At 44.5% G+C, this 18,282-nt stretch overlaps 2 protein-coding genes across 2 annotated transcripts in view; one reads left to right on the top strand and one right to left on the bottom strand.

The window, feature by feature from the left end:
- Positions 1 to 719: 719 nt before the first annotated feature.
- ORC6 (origin recognition complex subunit 6) lies at positions 720 to 11,772 on the bottom strand. Its single transcript, XM_062175791.1, has 7 exons — positions 11,470 to 11,772; positions 10,237 to 10,366; positions 8,586 to 8,749; positions 8,276 to 8,365; positions 6,674 to 6,786; positions 5,173 to 5,241; positions 720 to 1,672 (listed from the first exon to the last, which is right to left on the bottom strand). The coding sequence occupies exons 1-7, from the start codon at positions 11,532 to 11,534 to the stop codon at positions 1,545 to 1,547; spliced, it is 759 nt and encodes a 252-aa protein (XP_062031775.1). The 5' UTR covers positions 11,535 to 11,772; the 3' UTR covers positions 720 to 1,544.
- Positions 11,773 to 11,921: 149 nt separating this feature from the next.
- The window catches only part of VPS35 (VPS35 retromer complex component), a 38,436-nt gene continuing 32,075 nt past the window's right edge, over positions 11,922 to 18,282 (top strand). The window contains exon 1 of the mRNA XM_062175790.1: positions 11,922 to 12,114. Within this exon, the coding sequence (XP_062031774.1) occupies positions 12,112 to 12,114 (3 nt within the window). The 5' untranslated portion in view covers positions 11,922 to 12,111. The remainder of the gene's footprint in view (positions 12,115 to 18,282) is intronic.

Raw genomic sequence — 18,282 nt, 5'->3', positions numbered from 1 at the left:
ATCACAGGTGGTGGCTTTACCTATTACACCACAGTGCTGGCCCTGACCTACTTCTTAAAATAATTGAGTCATTTACCCATTCTAGATCAAAGTGGTAGCCAAAACTGCTATTTAGTGAACGTCTTGTCATGCACTTCAAATATAACCTTTAATCCCCACAAGTCAGATATTCCTATTTTATAAATGAGTAAACTGAGGCTAAAGGAAGTTCTGAGATTGTCTGAGGAGAAATGTCAGCCTGAATTTCAAACCAAGTGTGCATGGTTCCAAAGCTCATGTTTGTTTTTCAATACCACAGAACTTGCCAGGTATTGCATATGTTGGGATCTCATTTCCTTAGCATGGTCTTCTAGATTTTTAGAAGGGCTGAAAGAATCACTTTCAGTCACTCCAGGACTAAGCAGCAGGTATAGAATTATGCCTTACTTGCAGAAGATTCAAAGTAACCACTATTATTGCTGATGCCATTTTGAACAGATGAAAAAATCTGGATGCAATCACTTCTGGGTCTCCCACGTGGGTGCAGGGGCCCAAGGACTTGGGCCATCTTCTTTTGCTTTCCCAGGCCATTAGCAGGGAGTTGAATAGGAAGTGGAGCAGCCAGGACTGAAACTGGCACCCATATGGGATGCCAGTGCTGCAGGTGGATGCTTAACCCACTATGCCAAAGAACAGACTGCCATGATCTTAATTTCAGTTAAAAATCATGTCTGGCACGGTGCCCCTAACAACTTACTGCTGCCTTCCAGTTTTAAAGTAAGTACTATTTACTAAGATTATATTTTTCAGTATGAGGCTATCAAAAGAAAAACTGGTTTATTGCTGGATTCATAATATGGTGCTAATGGGTAATTCTTCATGCAAGACCTCCAGTGTAACTCTGTATTCTAATATTTATAGAATACTTACAGCAGGTACTATGCTGAATGCTTTGCATGTATTAGTTCAGATACTTCTCCAAATTATCTAAGGTAGTATAATTTTTGTTCCTATTTATTTTACAGAGGAGGCATAAAGAAGGTGACTAATTTGCTCAAAGTTTCACAGGTGGTAAGTGGGTGACCACAGTTTTAAGCCCAGAGTCTGACACAAATTTGTGCTCTGGTGAGTAGTGAGCTCAGTGTACATGAATGTGGGTTTTTCCCTACTAGACTGGACAGACTTCAGCCCATCAAGGATTCCTCCAAACTGACAAGTGCAACTTGCATATAAAAAATGACATTTATTAACTTAGTCTGTACAACACATCGATTTAGTCAAACCAAAAAGCCTACACAAAGACTTGAGTTAAATCTGTAAGATTCCATTCAGCACATATTTCACACTGCAGATAGGGAAGGACACTGCCTTCTGCTTAAAACAAAAACAAAAAAGCAAAATGGCTCCAATCTAATTTTGTAGTAGAGCACAGACCTGTGGGACGCCCAGACCAAGTGAGGCACTGTGGTTGACCCATTACGATGTTAAGGGTCAGCATACTGCCCAGACATCAGCCGTTGTGTTAGCTTCTTTGCTTTTAAGGCAATAGTCTTTGGAAACTGAAATCACTCTGCTATAGCCTTTTGAGCAATGGCAGCATTTTCCAAAATCTTCCTTTTCCATTCTTCATAATCCTGTGTCAAGTCTTCATCTTTCTGTGGTTTGTGTGAGGTCTCTACTATCTTCTCTGTTTCTGAAAGAAAATTATCAAAAGTAATCTTAACATGGAATCAACCCAAATGCCCATCAACAGAAGACTGGATAAAGAAATTATGGGAATATGTACTCTATAGAATACTACACAGTGGTAAAAAAAAAAAAAGAAAAAAAAAAAAAAGAAATCCGGTCATTTGCAACAAAATGGAGGAATATGGAACACATCATGCTGAGTGAAATAAGCCAGTCCCAAAGGGACAAATATTATATGTTCTCCCTGATCTGTGACAACTAACCGAGCACCTAAAAGGAAACTTGTAGAAGTGAAATTGACACTTTGAGAAACAATGACTAGATCAGCCCTTGTCCTGATGGTCAAGGAACAGCTTACTATTTTATTCTTTTTAGTATTTTCTTTTTCTACTTAATACCATTGGTTGAACTCTTTAATTAAAACACAATTATTCTTAGGTGCTTAAAGTTAACTGAAAATTGATCCCTGTTAAAAATAAGAGTAGGAATAAGAGAGGGAGATGTACAGTTTGGCAAATGCTCACTTACCCCTAATGGTAGAGCTAAAAATGTGCCATGGGACTCCAAATCCCATTAAGCTGGCATGTACCAATGCCATCTTACTAAAGTGATCAGTTTAAGTTCATAATTGATCATAAAGACAGGATTAAGTGTCAAAGGGATCACATAAATAAGAACAGTGTCTGCTAATAATAACCGATAGAATTAAAAAGGAAAGAACGACCCAACATGGGAAGCAGGATACACAGCAGACTCATAGAATGGCAAATACCCTAAACAGCACTCTGGCCTCAGAATTAGCCCTTAAGGCATTTAGATCTGGCTAAAAAGCCCATGAGAGTTTCTCAGGCATGGAAAGCCAAGACAATGTGGCAAACAAACAAACAAACAAACAAACAAAAAAAAACCTAAATGAAAGATCTCTGTGAGTAAGATCCCAGTGGAAAGAACGGGCCATCAAAGAAGGAGGTACCTTTCTCTGAAGGGAGGAGAGAACTTCTACTTTGATTATGGCCTTGTCTAAATAAGGTCAGAGTTTGTGAACTCAAGAGCCATAGCCTTGGCAGCTCATGACAAGAGCCTCGGGTGATTACTGACGTCATAAATAAGAATGTCAACTGTTAAATCAACAACGGGAGTTACTGTGCACTTAACTCCCCATGTAGGATCTCTGTTCTTAATGTGTTGTACTATGTGAATTAACGGTAAAACTAGTATTCAAACAGTACTTTATCCTTTGTGTGTCTGTGTGGGTGCAATCTGTTGAAATCTTTACTTGGTATATACCAAGTTGATCTTCTGTATATAAAGATAATTAAAAATGAATCTTAATGAGGAATGGGATTGGAGAGGGAGTAGGAGATGGGATAGCTGCTGGTGGGAGGGTGGTTATGGGGGGAAAAGCCACTATAATCCAAAATTTGTACTTTCAAAATTTATATCTATTAAATAAGTTTTCTAAAAAAAGTAATCTTAAAATTTTTATATTTACAAATGAAATAAAAAAGAAAATTTGCCTAAAGTATTTAACTAATGAATATAATAGGGACTAGGAATTCAAAGACATCTAATACTGGTTAACATTTATCAAGCACTTATTTTGATCTTGATAGGCACAGAACTAAGCACTTTAAATAGTTACCTCATTTAACCATCACTACAATACTATGAGGTGGGTGCTAACACTAATCTTATTTTGGGGCTGGCGCTGTGGCTTAGCGGTTAAAGCTGCCACCTGCAGTGTGGCCTCACATAAGGGTGCTGGTTCGAGTCTGGGCTGCTCCACTTACAATCCAGCTCTCTGCTATGGCCTGGGAAAGCAGTAGAAGATGGCCCAAGTGCTTGGGCCCCTGCATCTGTGTGGGAGACCTGGAAGAAGCTCCTTACTCCTGGCTTTGGATTGGCCAACCAGGGAGTGAACCAGCAGATAGAAGATCTGCCTCTGCCTCTCCTTCTTTCTCTGTGTAACTCTGACTTTCAAGTAAATAAATATTTTTAAAAATATCATATTTTGTAGATCAGGAAATTGAGGCTAGCTTTTTAAAAAAAATCACAAGCTAACAGGTGGTGATAAATAGGAGACCATTAATCTGAGGGTCTCTGTAGTGCAGCTTTTTACATAAGCAAGCTGGAACTAACATGGAAACATTATTTGTAGCTGATGGAACAAAGACATAATAAGCCCTAGCCATTTTCCCTCATTGCCCAAAAGAGATAAACATTGGAATGTATTCCTTGCCCTTGAATCTCAATTGGGTCTCATACCCTATTGCCTTCATACCCCACCCCCAGGGGCCACCTGAAAAACCAGTTGCTCCAACACTTGAAAGACCCGTTCCAGGAATTCCCCTTTGCCTGCTGCTCCCTACCCCTACCCTCATCCCTATCCCTCCTAAAATATAAAAAGGCCAGGGGTCAGGGCCTTCTTCCATGTGTTACATCAGTGTGTAAGTGGGCACACAATGTGTAAGTGGGCAGTTGGTCACCCACCTCCACAAATTTATTTTCTCTGAATAATTCGGTCTGGCTGTAAATTTGTACACTGCCTCCTCTCTATTCTGAGCCTCTTTTCCTAACATTTAAGGTGCCCCATGTGAGGAGGCACCAATCTGCAACTCTTTTCCTAACAATAGCTATGATGGAAAAGAAAAACAACAAAAATATGCTCCTCTGCCAATCATAAACAGCCAAATCCCTATAACTAAGGACCTCCTATCAGACCATGCCCAAATAAAGCATATGCCTAGCCACAGTTAATCAGGTGATTTCTGTCCTTTGCTTCCTAGCTTAGTCTACAAAAGCTCAAGTTTGGTCTATAAGAGATAGCTGCTTATGTTGCTGGATGGAGGGAACTCTCTGATCCTTTTTCAGGTCTGAGTGCTACCTAATCCACAAATCATTCATCGCTCTTATAAACTAAACTATCAAATTTGTCTGAAGTTCTTTACACAGTGTTAAAGATTTGAACCCAAGTAGTTTGTCTTCAGACATATTCTTAATAACATAATACTTCTGTCATGACCACTTGGAACTGCTTAGAAAAATGGTCTTATCAAATGATTAATAATCATGATTTATTTAAAACTTGACTCTCAGGACTGGTGTTTAGCCTAATGATTAAGATGCAAGTTAAGACACTTACTTTTCACACTGAATATCTGGGCTTGATTCATGGTTCTGGCTCCCAATTCCAGCTTTTTGCTAATGCAGACTCAGGGAGGCAGCAGAGATGGCTCAAATGGCTGGGTTCCTGCTACCTGCATGGGAGACTAGGCCGAGTCCCAGGCTCTGACTTCAGCCATGAAGCCTCTGCCTAGCCTGGTCATTGCAGGCATTTGGGAGCTCCCTCTCTCCATCTGTCTGTCTCTGCCTTTCAAATTAAAAAGGGAACAACAGCAAAATAGACGATTCTTGTCAGGCAAGCTGCTCAAGTGGTACAGGAGTGTTCATGGCCCTAATCACACTGCACTAATTTCAGTTATCAGTAGTGGTACTAAGACTTACTCTTTGCTGGCAATTCATCCACTGCTTTCTGTTTTTTCTGTGGTGGAGCAGCTAAATCTCCAGGTTCTCCTACAAGAAAAAGTGTTATCAAGGTTAATTTTTCTCCTATTCTCAATTTTTTTTAAAATTTTTTTTATTTTTTATTTATTTATTTTTGACAGGCAGAGTGGACAGTGAGAGAGAGACAGAGAGAAAGATCTTCCTTTTGCCGTTGGTTCACCCTCCAATGGCCACCGCGGTAGGCGCGCTGCGGCCGGCACACTGCACTGATCCGATGGCAGGAGCCAGGTGCTTGTCCTGGTCTCCCATGGGGTGCAGGGCCCAAGGACTTGGACCATCCTCCACTGCACTCCCTGGCCACAGCAGAGAGCTGGCCTGGAAGAGGGGCAACCGGGACAGAATCCGGTGCCCCAACTGGGACTAGAACCCGGTGTGCCGGCGCCGCAAGGCAGAGGATTAGCCTAGTGAGCTGCGGCGCCGGCCATCCTATTCTCAATTTTAATATTTGGGCATATTTTAGGTCACAAATAAAAATTAGGAACCTTGACTGACCAATAGCTAGGATAAAGAGAAGGCAAATATCTCGTCCTTCTCTTTACTTTGGCTTCTCTTGTCAGACTTCAGAATCACCTCCATTCTGGCCTATGTATATGGAGGCTGGCAGCTACATTACAGTATGTTAAAAACAATCTATTTTTCCAGGAATGGATTCATAAGTTAAAAAAAATTACCAGTCTACTTTATTAAAAAAAAAAGAAAAATAAATCTTCTTACTAAAAAACTGGCTTCTATTATTAAATTATTCAGAATTCAGAAAGCAACTAATGCATGTATGCACACTGGGGCTGATACTGTGGTATAGCAGGTACAGCTGCCACCTGTGGCACTGGAATCCCATATGGGTGCTGGTTCAAATCCTGGATGCTCCACTTCCAATCTAGTTCCTTGCTAATGTGCCTGAGAAAGCAGCAGCAGAAGATGGCCCAAGTTGGGACCCTGCACCCACCATGAGAGACCCAGATGATGCTCCTGGCTTTGGCCTGGCCCAGCCCCATAAAATTTCTCTCTCTGCCTATCTCTAATTCTGCCTTTCAAATAAATAAATAAATCTGAAAACAAACAACTTGGCTTTTACATTTTCTTTGTATTTAAAAGACCTATTTATTTATTTGAGAGGCAGAGTTACAGAGAGAATTCTTCTATCCACTGGTTACTTGCCAAATGACCACAACAGCTGGAGCTTGGCCAATCTGAAACCAGGAGCTAGGAGTTTCTTCCGGGTCACTCACATGGGTACAGGGACCTAAGCACTTGGGCCATCTTCCACTGCTTTCCCAGGCCATTAGCAGAGAGCTGGATCAGAAGAGGAGCAGCCGGGAAACGAACTAGTGCCCATATTGGATGCTGGCACGGCAGGCAGAAGCTTAACCTACTATGTCACAGCGCTGGCCCTGGCTTTTACATTTTCAAATGACACATTTTTAAATTATATAATACTCACTGTCAATCTGTTGTCCAATCTTCTCTAATTGTTTACACAGTCGGTCAAATATGGCTTTTTTTACACCAGATGCAGCTACCATTTTGTTTTTATCCACTTTCAGTTTTAGAATCCTACAAAAGATTATAAATTGGTTTTCTCAAGACCAATATAGTTTTCCTGTCTGGTCAAACAGATTATCAACCTATTTCCTTTCCTATCCACGCTTTGTTAAGGGCTCCCAACTATCTAGTGCTTCCTTTATTCCAAGCATGTCATCAGTATAGCATACAAATCTGCTTTTGTAAGCTCTTTATTTCATCACTTATTGGATCAAGAGTTAAAATGCACATGGGATCTGTTTTATAACGGAGCACAGAAAAAACATTTGTTGTAGTCCTTCATGCCTTTTGGAATGCTTTTTAATAAGTCTCAGGTGTTCCTAATTTGCTGAACGACAATCACAGCATCTTAATCCATAGTGCCAAAACACTTCCAACCTGGGAGTGGGAGGCACCAAACCCCAAACCCTCCTAATAATGCTCCCCAGGAAGCACTAATCAAAAACTTATTCAGGATAACAGATCTGTGTAGACCTTTTACGCTCAGTGTAATGATTTCAAAAGGGGTTACTTGACCGTTCTCACTGGTTTCTTTTTATTTCTTTTTTTTTTTTTTAATTTATTATTATTTTTTTTGACAGGCAGAGTGGAAAGTGAGAGAGAGAAAGAAAAAGAGAAAGGTCTTCCTTTTTTCCGTTGGTTCACCCCTCAATGGCCACTGCCGCCGGTGCACCGTACCGATTCGAAACCAGGAGCCAGGTGCTTCTGGTCTCCCATGCGGGTGCAGGGCCCAAGAAACTGGGCCATCCTCCACTGCCTTCCCGGGCCACAGCAGAGAGCCAGACTGGAAGAGGAGCAACCGGGATAGAATCCAGCGCCCCAACTGGAACTAGAACCTGGGGAGCCGGTGCCGCAGGCGGAGGATTAGCCTAGTGAGCTGCGGCGCCGACCCCTCACTGGTTTCCAAAATAGCCTTCTTCTCTCCCTATATACACATACCTTTGTTGAATTAAAGGGACATTTTCTACAAATATCAATGAATCGCTCTTAAGTATGAAGGTAACAAAGCTAAGCATACCAAAATTAGTGGCTGGGTAGTGAGAAACCCATTCTTTAAAGGCCAACTGAATTTTGGTTTCTATGTTTTCTGGGGAAAAAAAAAGACAACTTTAGATATCAGTTTTCATATAGATAACATACAACCTTAAGATTTAGGTAAAGAATACTGCAATGTTTTATAAATTACTTGTCAGAACTTCTGCAGTCAGTATTTGCAAAAAATCACATATTACCACTGTTTTAATGACAGACTTCAACACTTATAAAAGACTCTGAATACTGAGTTTATGTATATAGCTAGCAGTTGGCAAGGTGATTTGTGGCAGTACTATTTCCAAGTTGTCAGCTACATTACGGGATAAAATGAGAATGTGGTCACTTGGCCACTATTCTTAATGTTATTTACAGGGGAAAACGTGCTCCGAGTTGAAAATCAACTAAATTAAAGTATTCCTTGAGAATTAAAAAAACCCACTTTCCTGAATGTTAAAGGAACACTTACTTGCATGCTGAGAGTACTGCAGCAGTGGTGAAAAGCGGCCTGGACAAATCAAGATCTACTTGCTGTGTCTGAGGAAGACTGGATTCATACCTAAGTGACAGGAGTTTTACAGAATTATTTGTCAGAAAATATAACCATAGAAAGAACTGAAAATGCAAATCAAAACTTACAAGCCTTTAAAACACATGAGATATATGCTGTCATTCTGGCCTATTATTTGTTTTGAGATAGAAAATTAATCAGAATAGAACAGTAGACAATTTTGCTTTATCAGTATAAATTTTCAATTAAGGCTCTTTATTTCTCATACCTTTGCAGTATCTTTGAAGCCATGTTCACTGCTTCTGTACAGCTAAACTGTACTGCTAGGTCTCTGATTCCAATATTTGAATTCAAGCCCAGTAAACACTCAAAAGATTTAAGACAGCTCTGATACATCTTCTTGTTCAAACCAGAAAGTTTAATTAAATAAGCCTTTGAAAAGAAACATACACATAAATCATAGGTTTCATATACTAGTATCCTTAAATACTTACTTAATAAGTGGTATCAACTCTTCAAAATTGGGGCTGGTGTTAAGCCTCTGAGTGTGATGTTGGTATCCCATATGGGCTCTAGTTCAAGACCTGGCTGCTTCACTTCTAATCCAGCTCCCTGCTAATGTGCCTGGGAAGGCAGCAGAAGGTGGCCTAAGTCCTTGGGCTCCCATACCCACTATAGAACCGGAAGAAGCTTTAGGCTCCTGGCTTAGGCCTGGCCATTTTGGGAGTAAACCAGTGGATGGCAGATCTCTCTCTCCTCTACTCTCTATAACTCTGCCTTTCGAATAAATAAAAAATAAATCCTAAAAAAAACCTCTTCAAAATGAATTCTGTGGCAAGTCCCGTTACCTTAAATGACTTCATTTAGCTTCATTTAGTCAGAATCAATCACGTCAAGTAGAATTAAGTATTGCTTTTGAGGAGACAAATTTAAATTATCACCTAGTATTAACATAGTCAAGTTGTGAATTAAAAAAACATGGGAGACACATAGATGGTTAATTATGTTTTCAACAAAGGTGCCAATGTGCAATTTATTTGGAAAAGGAAGGAGGAAAGCAGTGACAGTGAGGAGGGCCGTGTATAGAGGGGGAAAGGGAGAGAGCAGGGAACCAAGAAACAGATCAACACCCTGGGAACCCAGTGACTTAAGGACAGCTTCACAGAGGATGTCACTGCAAGGCAGGGTCACATAAGACACACAGGCACTTGCTGGAAGAGCATTCTATGATAAGAAAGGTGTTGTATTTACAAAGCCATGAGTCACTGAAGTGCATGGTCTGTTAGTGAATACTGTAGCTTCAGGTCTGGGTTCAAGAGAGGCTGCAGAATCTGATGGTAAGGGAATGGGAGGCTAACACAGCTTGGTTTTTAAATAAGTGTATCCACTGTGACACAGGTACTGTTAGGTATGTTATATACAGCATATTGTTTAATCCCCATAACAATCCTGTGAAATGGATATTTTTATCCTCAATTAAACGGTGAGGAAACAGCTTGACATTTGGTCCCAACATACAACTCTTCCCAAGCCTGTTCTCTGTGACAGGGGAAGGAAACATACATGGGTTTTAAAATGCACACTTTAGGAGAATGAGCTAGAGCAGTGTGAAAGATGGCCTCTAAAAAAAGAAAGAGGTGGTCAGATTATAAAGAGAGAGAGATTATAAAGAGAATAGTGCCAAAAACAAAAAATTTCCCAACTCAACAAAATGATTCTAAGAATAGTCAGGGTGAGTAAATGAACAGATGGAAGATCTCTCCCTGTCCTCCTTCCCCACCAAAAAATCAAAACAAAACCCAAACAACAACAAAGCATGAAAGTTTTGACCAGGGTCTAGTCCAACTAATAATCAAAATGTAGAATGTTCAAGTTCAGTGTTGCACTGGAGTACAAGATATTCCAAAGGATCTGCTTACCCTGTCCAAGGGGTACTTCATACAGGAAGCTGCAAGGTCCAGGCACATGACCGCATTGCTGGTTTCGGTGGTATGGGCAGAGAGGCCAACACACTTCAACTGGGACAGTCGTAAGTACTCCTCTGCTTTCCTAGTTACAAAGGCGATGTGTTCACTAATACTCTTTTCCCGAAGTTTGCCCAGTAACTACAGCCTGCTGGACTTCATCCTGAGCCCAACTACCAGGGATGGGAATGAAGAGACATCTCTCGGGAGAGGAAGCTCTCAGACACAGAACCAGCACCCAGACCCCAGGCATCACTGAGCTCAAGAGGTTTCTGGCAAAAGTGTGATCAAGTCCTCCATAAAGCAACCTTTCTGCCCTTGCCCTGCTAGGACGAGCATGAACAATCACAGAGGCAGGCAGGTTAGGCCAGGTCTCCTGCTTTTCCCTTTCCTTTAAATCAGCGGTTCTCAAACTTTAGGCATCCAGCAAACACCTCGGGGGCCTGTTAAAGTGGCCGGCCGGCTCCCATCCCGTTTCTGAGCAGCAGGCCGGGGGTGGGCCCACGAACTCGTACTTCTAACAAGCGCCAAGATGCCAGGAACCGCTGGGAATGGCTGTCCCACGCGCCGATCGAGGGCAGGAGGTCTGGCTTCGCATTTTTTTAAGAGGTGCTCTTTCCCTTCCCTCCCCCGACCTGGCTGACTGCAGAGGCACCCACGCTTTAGCTACAAGGGCTTCATTTCGAACCCCGGATCCCGCAGAGATCTTTCCCGTAACAGGGCTTTTGCAGACCGCCGTCTCTCTCCGGGCCGTTCCGGCCACATCTTCCCATAGCTGCCGGCTCCACCTTCGAGGCCGTTTTGAAATCTTGTTGAAGGCAGCCGCCAGGCCGCACTGCTGCCCACCTCTGGTTTAATGAGTGCCCTCCGCAGTTTCTGCCACTGCAGGCGGTGACTCCCACAGGGTCCGCCTGGTCAACAGGGGGCTGCGGACCGACGGACGTTCCCCGACTCGCTCCTTTTCCTACTGCCGAGCACCCCCCAGACCTCGTCTTCAGCCGCCCCTTCTTGTCAGCTCACAGAAACCTACGGCTAGCAAGTTTTCCCTGAAGCGAGCCTAAATCCCGCCGAGCCCCGGCGCACGCCGTCTCTCCCGCACTGCCTGTCAGGCAGGAGGGGGCGCGCCTCGCCTGAGAGCCCAGGGCCGCGAGGCTGGGGCCCCACCCGGGCGTGCGCAGCCAGACTCACCTCAGCAGGTCGGGATCGGAGAGGCCCAGCCTCGGGGCTAGGCGTTCGAGGAGCCCGGACCCCATGGCGCTGACCCTAAAGACGAAGCACTCGCGCGAACGCCTGCCGCGCAACGAAACCCGCGCGCAGACACCGTGTCGGCCAGTGACAACCAGGCCCAGCCCCTTGCGCACTCTGATTGGTTGGAACGAGAGGCGGCCTCCGGCTGACAACCCAATCCTGTTCTTTATCCTGCGCTTGCGCACCACAAGTGCGCTCGAAAAGGCGGATGTAGCCAACGCGGAGGGCGGCTCCCCCTTCCTAAATTCCTTCCTTCTTGAGAAACTCCTTTAACAGTGCCTTTCCCTCCTTCTGTCTCGAATGTGCCCTGGAGAGCTCGCCCCTGCCTTGAAACACCCGGCCTATTGTCACATCGTGGGAACAGACCGGCTGGCGCCCAAGCCTGTCAGTCCAGCGTTAAGTGGCATGGGCCAATAAACACGCGAGACTTGGGTTCCTAGAAGCGGGCCAATGGAGGAGCTGTCTCCCCGGCTGGAAGGCGGGGCTAGAGAGGGCGGGGCTTGAAGGGGCCGCAGCGTCACCTGACCGCGGGAGGTTCCGCGCGGGGTAGGTGCTGCTTGCAGCAGGCTCGGGGGAGTCGCCATGGTGAGTGCTGAAGGGTTGGCAGATCGCGGGCCTAGCCTTCTCTTGCAGCCCTTGTTGGCTCTCGTTACCCTGGAGCCCCGAGGGTGGGGAGGGGAGTCCCTGCGGCCGGATCGGGGCTAAGACCAGCTCGACTTGGCCTTCGGGATAGGGGACAGGCCGCGGAAGGCCGCGAGCAGGCAGATCCGGGCAGGGGTGGGCGGCGGCTCCTGGCTGCGGCCGTTGATCTGAGACAGAGAGAGAACCGAGAGGCTGTATCGACCTGTAGGCTTTGGAGGGTCCTTGAAAGACCTGAGGCCGCCTCTCAGTGGAACCGGCCACCTCCCTGTCAAGAGGGAAGCCAGAGTCCCAGGTCCGAGCGTCCGGCCGGGTCGGGGGCATGCGGAGGGCCTGAGGCTTGGAGGTGGTGCCGGGACCCGCCCAGATGTTGCGTTTCCACCTTTGTGCTCAGTTAGTTGTGCTCCATTGGCCACTCGCCCTTTCCTGTGCAAGAAATTCGTCCCGTAGGGGCTGCGAAGTGTGCCGGCCTTTCTTGGGCGCTTGGACCCCTTAGGCTGCCGAGTTTGTCCGCGAATTCTAGGGACCTGCTTTCGTGATTTTCCGGGAAGGATTCATGCAGTCTTCCACTAATCCTGACACTCGGAAAGGAGAATGCTTGTTTCCTTTAGCGTTTGTTCACTGGGCATCCTGGCGCTCTTGTTTTCCCCATTGATGGAATCCAAGAATTTCACTTGCTGGAATAGTCACTTTAAAACCTCTTCATAATGGCAGCACATCGTGGTGTGGCTGTTGGCCAATAAACTTGAACTTCCTAAAAATGTGAATGCTTGTGTCTAGTCGCCACAAAGGCAAGTTGTCACTTGCTTTTTATGAGCATTTGACATAACCTGCACTGGGTAAATAATGGTTTTGGATGATGGTGTACTGTATGTCAGTTTTAATTATCTCATTATTCACTTTGCAGACAGGCTTCCGTAAGCCTGGAAACAGATTGTTAATTCCAGAAAGCAACTAAATGTTTGACGTATAGTTCTTTAGGTTGCCATACAAAGTGATTTTACTTATTTCTCAAGAATTTTTACAATTGGGAATTGATATAAGACCAGTATAAAAATTTAACTTTAGTGCCAGTGCTGTGGTGTAGTGAGTAAGGCTGCCATCTGTAGTGCTGGCATCCCGTATGGGCACCAGTTCAAGTCCTGGCTGTTCTACTTCTGATCCAGCTCTTTGCTATGGCCTGGGAAAGCAGTAGAAGTCCTTGGGCCTCTATACCTGTGTAGGAGACCCAGAAGAAGCTCCAGTCTCATGGCTTCAGATTGGTCCACCTCTGGCTGTTGTGGCCATTTGGGGAGTGAACCAGCAGATGGAAGACCTCTCTGTCTCTTTGTAACTCTACCTTTCAAATAAGTTAATTAAAAACCTTAACTTTAGGATTTGTATGTTTCTCTGCTTTTATAGGGTTTTGTAATGAAAAGCACTTGATTGAAATTCTGTTATACACCCCAGTTCTGAAATAGGTGAACCAGTTTGGAGCAGTAAGCCAGACACAGTATTGTCCTCATAAATTTTATTGGGAAAGGTAAACTGGGTATCAGACCTGTCACAAACGGCGGTCACTCAGTCTTGTTTGAATCTCGCTTTTACGTCTGAAAACAAGTGTTGGCCTCTTTGGCCCTTTCCAGTCCTAAAATTCTAGGATCCAGTTCAGTCCATCAAATATGCGTGTTCCTTCAGTGTCATAGATTGTACTAGGCACTGATTGCAAATGTGGTCAAACTTCACAGTTCACTTGGGAAGACATGCCTGTGGAACTTACGGTCACGTGGTGTGAAGATTGCTTTGCTTGCACTGTCAACTTGGTGCTTTGGGGTCTTGGAGGGAGGGAGAAAGAGTTTTGCTTGGTAAAGACCATAGGAAGTAATTTGGGAACTGAGGCTCCCGTGGAGAAGAAAGATTATTTCCATTAATGAAGCCATAGGAGTGAATGTGCATGGTGTGCTCTACCACAGGATTCCTCGGGAGAAGTATTGAAAATTAGTTCCAGTCTGGTATTGAAGTTCCCATTGCATGTCTTTAATTCCCCCTGTTTCAGTTGTTAGTTTGTGCCAAATCATCATTTCCTTAACATAATAATTGTCTTTGTGAGATTAGTTTACATTATATGATTGATTTTTTATAAGCCTTTGTGTAGAGGTATTAAGAATAACAACTTTTTTTCTTTTTAAGATTTTATTTATTTATTTGAGAGGTGGAGTTACAGACAGTGAGGGAGAGACACAGAGAAAGGTCTTCCTTCCCTTGGTTCACTCCCCAGATGGCTGCAATGGCCACAACTGTGCCAGTCTGAAGCCAGGAGGCAGGTACCTCCTCCCAGTCTCCCACATGGGTGCAGGGGCTCAAACACTTGAGCCATCCTCTACTGCTTTCCCAGACTACAGCAGAGAGCTGGATTGGAAGAGGGGCAGCTGGGACTAGAACCGGTGCCCATATAGGATGCCAGCACCGCAGGCGGAGGATTAACCTACTGCACCCCGGCGCCAGCCCCTATATGATTGATTTGTGTTGTATTGTCAGATTACATCTATAGCATATGAGCGGGAAATTGACCAAGAAATAGGCTGCTAAGATGGCTGTAGACAGGGGCCAGCGCTGTGGTGTAGCAGGTAAAGCTGTCACCTGCGGTGTTGGCATCCCATATGGGTGCTGGATCGTGTTGCGGCTGCTCCACTTCTGATCCAGCTCTCTCCTATGGCCTGGGAAAGCAGTGGAAGATGGCCCAAATCCTTGGGCCCTGCACTGGCCTGGGAGACCTGGAAGAAGCTCCTGGCTCCTGGCTTCAGATTGACACTGCTCTGGGCATTGCGGCCGTTTGAAGAGTGAACCAGCAGATGGAAGACTCCCTCTGCCTCTGTCTCTGCCTCTCTCTAACTCTGCCTTTCAAATAATAAATCTTAAAAAAAAAAGGCTGTAGACAATTGCTTGTATCTAAAAGGTATATAGTAACAATTCAAACACTTTTTGCTTACTACTAAGTGCTAGACACATTTTTTTTGACAGGCAGAGTGGACAGTGAGAGAGAGAGAGAGACAGAGAGAAAGGTCTTCCTTTGCCGTTGGTTCACCCTCCAATGGCCGGCGCACCGCGCTGATCCGATGGCAGGAGCCAGGTGCTTATCCTGGTCTCCCATGGGGTGCAGGGCCCAAGCACTTGGGCCATCCTCCACTGCACTCCCTGGGCACAGCAGAGAGCTGGCCTGGAAGAGGGGCAACCGGGACAGAATCCGGTGCCCCAACTGGGACTAGAACCTGGTGTGCCGGCGCTGCAAGGCGGAGGATTAGCCTAGTGAGCCGCGGCGCCGGCCATTAGACACATTTTTGAGCTTTACCTGTGTCATTTCATTTATTTATCATAGCAGTGATGCAAGTACTTTTTTTTTTTGTTTTGTTTTGGTTTTTTTTGGACAGGCAGAGTTAGACAGTGAGAGAAAGACAGAGAGAAAGGTCTTCCTTCCATTGGTTCAGCCCCTAAATGGCTGCTACAGCCGGTGCGCTGCACCGATCCAAAGCCAGGAGCCAGGTGCTTTCTCCTGGTCTCCCATGCATGTGCAGGGCCCAAGGACTCGGGCCATCCTCTGCTGCACTCCCGGGCCACAGCAGAGAGCTGGACTGGAAGAGGAGCAACCGGGACAGAATCTGGCGCCCTAACCGTGACTAGAACCTGGGTTGTCGGTGCCGCAGGTGGAGGATTAGCCTAGTGAGCCGCGGCACTGGCCCTGATGCAAGTACTCTTATTATACCTGTTTTATAAAAGGTGGGGAGAAAGCATGTCGTTTGAATGGAGAGTGGTTGTATCAGTGATCAGTTCATGATGGTCTTTGTTTTTCTCTGTACCTTATATCTGTGTAGACTTAAAAGAGCTGTTTCTGGTCTCAAGCTAAAATGGGCAAATCACAAATGTTATTTTGATCTTGATTCTCTAATATTTACATTTTTCTCTTACCTGATAGATACAGAGTCATTTGCAAATTGAAGACCAGTGTCACATGTGTGAAGATGTTGGTTATCTGGCTTATATTTAATGATGGCAAATTATGCTATAATTGATCTTACTGTATGCAAAACTTCTCAGCAAGGGCCTCAAGAGTAGCCCTTAGGGCTGGCGCCGTGGCTTAACAGGCTAATCCTCTGCCTTGTGGCGCTGGCACACCGGGTTCTAGTCCCGGTTGGGGCGCCAGATGCTATCCCAGTTGCCCCTCTTCCAGGCCAGCTCTCTGCTATGGCCCGGGAAGGCAGTGGAGGATGGCCCAAGTGCTTGGGCCCTGCACCCGCATGGGAGACCAGGAGAAGCACCTGGCTCCTGGCTTCAGATCAGCACAGTGCACCGGCCGCAGCGGCCATTGGAGGGTGAACCAATGGCAAAAAGGAAGACCTTTCTCTCTGTCTCTCTCTCTCACTATCCACTCTTCCTGTCAAAAAAAAAAAAAAAAAAAAAAATTAAAAAAAAAGAGTAGCCCTTAGCAGAGACATTTGGAGATGGGCATTTGGCCTAGTAGTTAGGACATGCTCACATCTCATATCTGAGTGCCTGGATTTGATACTGTCCTCTGGCTCTTTTTTTTTTTTTTAATTAATTAATTTATTTGAAAGGCAGAGTTACAGGGAGGCAGAGGCAGAGAGAGAGAGAGAGAGAGAGAGAGAGAGAGAGAAAGGTAGGTCTTCCTTCTGCTGGTTCACTCCCCAAATGGTCACAATGGCCAGAGCTAAGTCGATCCGAAGCCAGGAGCAAGGAGCTTCTTCCAGGTCTCCCATGTGGGTGCAGGGGCCCGAGTGCCTGGGCCATCTTCCACTGCTTTCCTAGGCTGTAGCAGAGAGCTGGATTGGAAGTGCAGCAGCTGGTACCAGAACCAGTGTTCATATGGGATGCTGGCATCGCAGGTGAAGGATTAGCCTGTGCCACAGCACCAGCCCCTCTGGCTCTTGATTCTAGCTCCCTGCAGATCCAGGGAGGCAGCTGTAATGGCTCAAATAATTGGGTCCTTGCCACCTGTGTGGGAGACCTGGATTGTATTCCTAGCTTCTGGCTTTGGCCTCACTCAGTCAGGTGCTATTGTGGCCATTTAGGGGAGTAAATTGGCAGATGGGAGCATACTCTCTCTCTCTCAAATAAACAAACACAAAGCCATTTGTAGTATAACTATATGTCTAAGTAATATGTAAAAGTACATTTCTTTATGATAGCTTTATTTCATTTATAGCCTGTGTTTAAGACAGTATGCTAAATGAAATAACCAGACAAAAGAAAAAATATTGTGTGATTTGATTTGTATCAGGTAACTAGAAGAGTCAAAAGCAGAGAAAGAAAGTAGATTGGCCTAGGTGGCAGTTAGTCTTTTTTGTTTCTGTTTTTGTTTTATAGAGTTATTTATTTGAGAGGCAGAGTTAAAGAGAGGGAGAGTCAGTGAGAAAAGTCTTCCATCTGCTGGTTCTCTCCCCAAATGGCCACAAAGGCCAGAGCTGGGCTGATCTGGCACCAGGAGCTTGTGGATAGTGGTGATAACTGTCCAACAATGTGAATGCACTTACTGCTACTGAACTGTACACTTGAAGATGGTTAAAATGTAGATTTTATGGCTTTTATCACAGTAAGAAAAATATAAAAATATCTTGATGTATCATTACTTATTGCTAAGTTGAACTTTTGAACTTAGTGAAATCCACAGATTATAATTACTGTTAACTCTATTACATCAAGAGGTTAGAAGCCAAACTAAAATTCAAATGATAGCTTGGTTTCACTATAGTTAAAGGGACTAGACCATGAAGAGTTGTAAATTTCATTAAGTTAATATTCTTAAATGCTTCCTTACCCATGAAACCAGCTTTTTATGGTAGTAGAGTTTCTGTAGAAATTGTTTCCTTTAAGTGAAGTTTAAAGGGCATCTTTTTCTTAGATTTATTTTTACTTCTGAGGAACAGTGGTTGCATGGGAACTCAGTTTGTCATAGGAAAAAAAATAAACGGAGATGTGTGGCATCATTGCTTATTATTGAATTCATTTTTTTCCCCCAAATTAAGTAAAGAGAGTTTTCAGTTTTAATAAACTATTCTAGTTTAGAAGTAGGTTTTGTGAAGCTTATGTTTCATTGTTAATCTCAAAAATGAAGTTTTTTTG

Source organism: Lepus europaeus, chromosome 19 (genome assembly GCF_033115175.1).
Source record: "Lepus europaeus isolate LE1 chromosome 19, mLepTim1.pri, whole genome shotgun sequence".
NCBI lineage: Eukaryota > Metazoa > Chordata > Mammalia > Lagomorpha > Leporidae > Lepus > Lepus europaeus.
The sequence above is the reverse complement of the archived record's forward strand: the minus strand, read 5'-3'. Positions and strand labels throughout refer to the sequence as shown.